Source organism: Chaetura pelagica, unplaced genomic scaffold (assembly GCF_000747805.2).
Source record: "Chaetura pelagica isolate M959 unplaced genomic scaffold, ChaPel_1.0 scaffold275, whole genome shotgun sequence".
In the NCBI taxonomy this organism is placed as follows: domain Eukaryota; kingdom Metazoa; phylum Chordata; class Aves; order Apodiformes; family Apodidae; genus Chaetura; species Chaetura pelagica.
In genome coordinates this window covers 4,982,367-4,987,471 of record NW_009953486.1, presented here as the reverse complement: position 1 = coordinate 4,987,471, position 5,105 = coordinate 4,982,367, and the positions used below count along the sequence as shown (strand labels likewise).

At 41.3% G+C, this 5,105-nt stretch overlaps 1 protein-coding gene across 1 annotated transcript in view; it reads left to right on the top strand.

The window, feature by feature from the left end:
* CASS4 (Cas scaffolding protein family member 4) overlaps positions 1-4,411 on the top strand; it is a 17,202-nt gene extending 12,791 nt beyond the window's left edge. Inside the window, exons 5-6 of the mRNA XM_009998644.1 lie at positions 1,072-2,406; positions 3,998-4,411. Coding sequence (XP_009996946.1) covers positions 1,072-2,406; positions 3,998-4,411 — 1,749 coding nt within the window. The remainder of the gene's footprint in view (positions 1-1,071; positions 2,407-3,997) is intronic.
* Positions 4,412-5,105: the final 694 nt, after the last annotated feature.

The following is a 5,105-nucleotide window of genomic DNA, read 5'->3' as shown; positions in this document are numbered from 1 at the left end:
TTCAGCAGGGACAACAGGGCTGGAGCTGCCCAGAAGGGAGACCCTGGCATATGAGCAGTTCCTCGCTGAAGCTGACATTCCTGATACCTTCATGGCTGTTAGTACTTGTACTGACCAGCTGCAACATCCTGGGAGCAGATCTGCTTTTGGAGACACGGTTTATTATTGCTTCCAAAATGAAATTTTCTTAGAATTCTTTGTTCATGGGAAATCTGGAAGATTCTGGCTTTGGTCTGAAACACCCTTATTCGGGCTCCCCTTCTCGGAAACATTTTCTGCAGATGGGGAGGCCTGACCTGGCCAGTTCTTCTAAAATGTTTATGATTTGGTGTTTTCCTCAGTTGTTCCTTGCTGCTGCAGGCTTGTTCAGCTCCTTGCCCTCCCTCATCCTTGTGCTTCATGCTTGTGAGACACCCAGGTACAATCTGTCCCAAAATGCCTGTTAGTATTAGTCTGGATTTTCTTACACACGAAGTGATCTTGCATTTGCATTCTCCAGCTTGTAGACTTCAGCTGTGCACACATGTATTTTTAAGGCATTGGAAAAGATCTGTATCTGTCTTAGTAAACCTATATAATGTGAACAATTTAAACTCATTGCAGTTATTTGAGAATGGCCAGTTGCCTGTTGGTGATTTTATTTTGGCTGGGGTATGCATACAAATGCGGAATGCTGAAAAATCAAGATGTTTTCTTATGCAGGGGCTAATAAAATAATACCTCCTTCATTCTGCAAAACTGAGTTTTGAATTTTACCTACTAGTAAACTGGCATTACCCTTGTAGCCGTTTCAGAAAACTATCAAAGTTTCCCATCCCAAAGGAGTCAGGGAAGAGCTCACAGATTTCACTATCTGGGGAAATTGCTGTACTACTTAATCACCTGTGCTCAAAATAGTTCAACCTTCCTATGTGCAGCTTATGCATTTTAGAAAGAAAATAAAAATTCTAGGCTATCCTTTTTTGTGGTACAGTTCCACTGACATTACAGTTCTCAGTTACTCTGAGAAATCAGCTTTGTTTCTTTCTTATATAAAAAACTGCTTATGAAATCCTGTGTGCTCTGTTGCAGTTATATGATGTCCCTCCCAAAAGAGAAACTGGTATCTCAGAAAATGAATCTCAGAAAAAGTTCTGGGGCCACTACAATACCTTGCCAAATCCTCGCAAGTCAGAATGGATTTATGATATTCCAGTGTCTCCTGAAAAAACAGGATTAAAACAAAACCCCTCTGGCCATTCCTTGGAGAGCCAGGTGCTGTATGATACACCACCTGCCAGGTACAAGGCGCTGACAACAAACACTGAAGCCAAAGTTGTAAATCCACAGTTATATGATGTTCCACCAACACAATGGAAATCAACGTTTCCAGAGATCCATCTTTATGATGTTCCATCCTCACGGGACATGCTCCTTTTGCCACAGAATGGTAGCTGTGATGTAACCCCAAGTCTCCTGGCTTTAAAGGCTGAGAAACAGATCTCTGGAGGGAACGTTTACGCTATTCCAAAAGGTTTGCCCACTGCTTGGCAGTGCAAGAAAGAGATGGAAGAAGCCAGTGATAGTTCTGGAGATCAAGTATACAGCGCTCCTCCACAGCTCTCAAGAGATGCCAAATTAGAGCAAGACAGGTTATCTGTTTCTAGTGCAGACAGCAGAAGCAGCACACACTCTACATCCTCAATCTCTTCTGCTGAGTCTAATTCTACGTCATCATCTGAAGAGCCTGCCAAAGAAGTTAAACTGGAACTTGACGTAGCCATAGAGACACTGACCAGGTTGCAGCACAGTGTATCCAGCTCAGTTGCAAGTTTAATGATCTTTGTGAGTAGTAAATGGAGATTACAAGAGCACCTAGAGAAAAGCATTGAAGAAATCCATAGAGCAGTGGATCACATAAAAGTGTCACTGGGAGAATTCTTGGCTTTTGCTCAAGTTGTAAAGGCAAATGCCTCTTATCTCACTGATAACAACCTGCAGACCAGAATAAAAAAACAGCTAGAAATTCTTAGTAACTCATTCAAAATCTTAACGGAAACAAGAGAAGCTCTAAACCACTGCAGCTGGTCACTGGAGGCTTTGGTCCTCAGGAAACCCCAGAACAACCCAGACGATCTCGATCGCTTTGTCATGGTGGCCCGAACGATCCCAGACGACATCAAGAGGTTCGTGTCCATCATCATTGCTAATGGAAAGCTCCTCTTCAGAAAGAATGAGAAGGAGCAAGAAATGAAGCAAGCAAAAGTCAACCCAGAATACAAAATGGCAAAACAAATTTCACTCCCAAGAAGAACAGAAATAGATTCACTTCAAAGAAATGCTCCTGATAAATCCAACCAAGGTCGGGTCTTTTCTGAGAAACCACGAGAAAATGCCACTGAGGACTGTGAATATGTTCAGTTGCAGGTTAGTACCCCTGGATTTTATGGCATGTACCAGCTATTAGCACTGTTCCATCTTTGCAGTAGTGCCCAATTCCCTTTGCACTACTTCCTGTTTTCCAGACTTTATGTGAATTCAAGATTTTGTTAGTGTGCTGGATGGCGTGTGTAGGATGATCAGGAATTTTAATAAAAAAGAGAATTGGCATTTGAGAATCTACCCAGGCAGGCAGCCAGCAGTGAGCAAAGTATTTTAGCTTGCCACATAAATTCATTTGAGAGACAGCTTTTAGCTGGGGGTTAGCAATTTGTTTATCTTTTGGCTAGTAATTCTCTTCTTGCCAGTACATTTTGTTTGTTCGACTTTGACACAAGCTACAAGAAATGTTAACTTTCTAACCAGAGGTGTAGTGGAAAGCATGTTTTCATAGAAAATTTTGATTTAACAAATTAAACTCTTAGTGTGAATTATCAAACTTATTTTTAGAATAATTTTGGAAGTTTGTTAGAATCACTCTCCTTAGAATTACTGAAATGTCTCCTAAGAATGTGACTCTCTTGGTTTCACAAGGAAATGCTGGCTTGTTCTTAGAATTTTGGAAATGTTATGTTTTGCTGATGGTAGTTTCAGTCTTAAATCTTGTAGGATCAGGCATTAAATTTTTAGTGGGCTAAAAACTACAGTTCCTTCCAATAAATACACCATTGTTGTCCATAATGTGAAGGCTGCAGAGCAAGGAGTTGTTTCCCCTGAAATAAGGGAAAAACACATTTATATTTAAATATTTTATATAAACCATTTCAACTTTGCCTTTATTTTGATTTGTAACAGGCACAGAGAATCATTTCAGGTGAAGAAGTAGCAAAGAAGAGTACAGACTCAAAATCAAAGGTATTTATGATTTTGAAAACTACTAATGATGAGGATTTCTTGTTCCTCATTTCTGTGCTTGTTAAAATCCAAAATACTTTGCATTTAGTCACACATATCTATATAGAGACATCTGTTTGTTTCCTCATAGTTCATTTTCCCAGAACCAGTTCTTAGAGCTACAGCTGCAAACCTCTTGCAAAACACTAATCTTCCTCAAATGTAATGAGCCTCTCTAGTTTAAAGACACATTATTTATTTGCTTGCCTTTGTGTATTATCTGGGGTAAGGCTGTGAGAGTTATTTCAAAATACCTGGTCGTGCAGTGGTGTGAGGATTGACTCCCTTGTTATTGTACACTCTTAATCATTCATAACCCTCATATGAAGTCAGCACCATTAAAGATCAGGTCTGAGTGTTTTGTGCTCTCTGAAAGCTTGAAGTCTAGACTGCAGAAGGGACTGGTGTTCAGCTGCAGCACTTGGTGTGCTGTCCATTATTAAAATCGTGTTCAGCTAAATTAGTTCAGACAAAAAAGGCAACTGGAGAAAATACCACTGTGACACTCAGCACTTTATGGGAAGAGAAATGATTGTAAAGGACTCTTGGGCTGGGGCAACTTGAAGGCTGTTAACTAACAAAACTCCCTGTAAATGAGGAAGTGTGAAGAATTTAGGGTAGAGCAAATAAACAATCAGTGTGTCACCAAGCTGAGTCTGTTTTATTTTCTTTAACCCTTTTCCAGGTTTTGCCATCTGCAAAAAAGACCCTAGTTCAAAGCAAGGAGGAGTCTGCAAAGAAACTTGCTCTCTCAGAACACTGCAGGCTGTGTTTTGTTGCACTTCACAAGGCAATCGGTGTATTCACAAATAGTCTGAGCACCAACCAGCCACCCGAAGTCTTCATATCCCACAGCAAACTGATCATTATGGTGGGACAAAAGTTAGTGGATTGTCTCTGCCAGGAAACCCAAGAAAGAGATGCTCGGAACGACGTTCTCCACAGCAGCAGCAGGTTTTGCAGCCTCTTGAAGAATCTGGCTCTTGCCACCAAAAATGCTGCCATTCAGTATCCAAACCCAGATGCCATAAGGGAACTTCAGGGCCAAACTGAGGAGCTGTCTAAGTACACACAGCAGTTCAGAGCCACGATGGAATGAAAATTCTTCATTGTTGTTGTTCCTTTGGTAGATGGCAGCCGAGGGGGACAAACAGCTCAGTGACACCAACTTTCAGTCACCTCTGAGAGCTCCTGCTGGGCAGTTCCCTGGCTTTAGCAGGTGGAGATCCACACAACAGCAGATGCAGAAGAGGAGCTGGAAATTAAATTTGTGCTTTCTTCTCCATTGTTCAGAGCCTGCCTAGAAATGTCATCTTAATGGTGGGCAGGAATGTTTGCTGTGTATTAGAGCAAAATTATTTTATTATGTGGCTGATTTATTGTTTTAAAAAAATTTCTATACAGGTCAGAATATTGTTTTTTCCTTTTTTTTGGTATGTAAGGTCTCTCAATTGTACTGCACACAGTGTTCTGTATTTTATGATAATTCTCTTATCAGTTCTTCCCTGAAAATCTGTCATTACAATTTTATTTTATTTTTTAAACAGCTGCAAAGCTATTTTGCGTTTTTAATACGTGTGTTACAGGATGGAATGGGGCAGGCACTGCTGGGAAATGCTCCAGCGGGTGCCTAAGCACAGAGGAAAACTGACTTAGAGGAATCCTGGCTCCTGGAAAACCTGGCGCGGGGCTGGAACACACGGCTGAGGCCCCGGAACCCAACAGCCTGGTTCTGCGCCTTCCCGATTCATTTATTTCCGAGTTTCAATCCGCACTGTCCCGGTCGGGGCTCC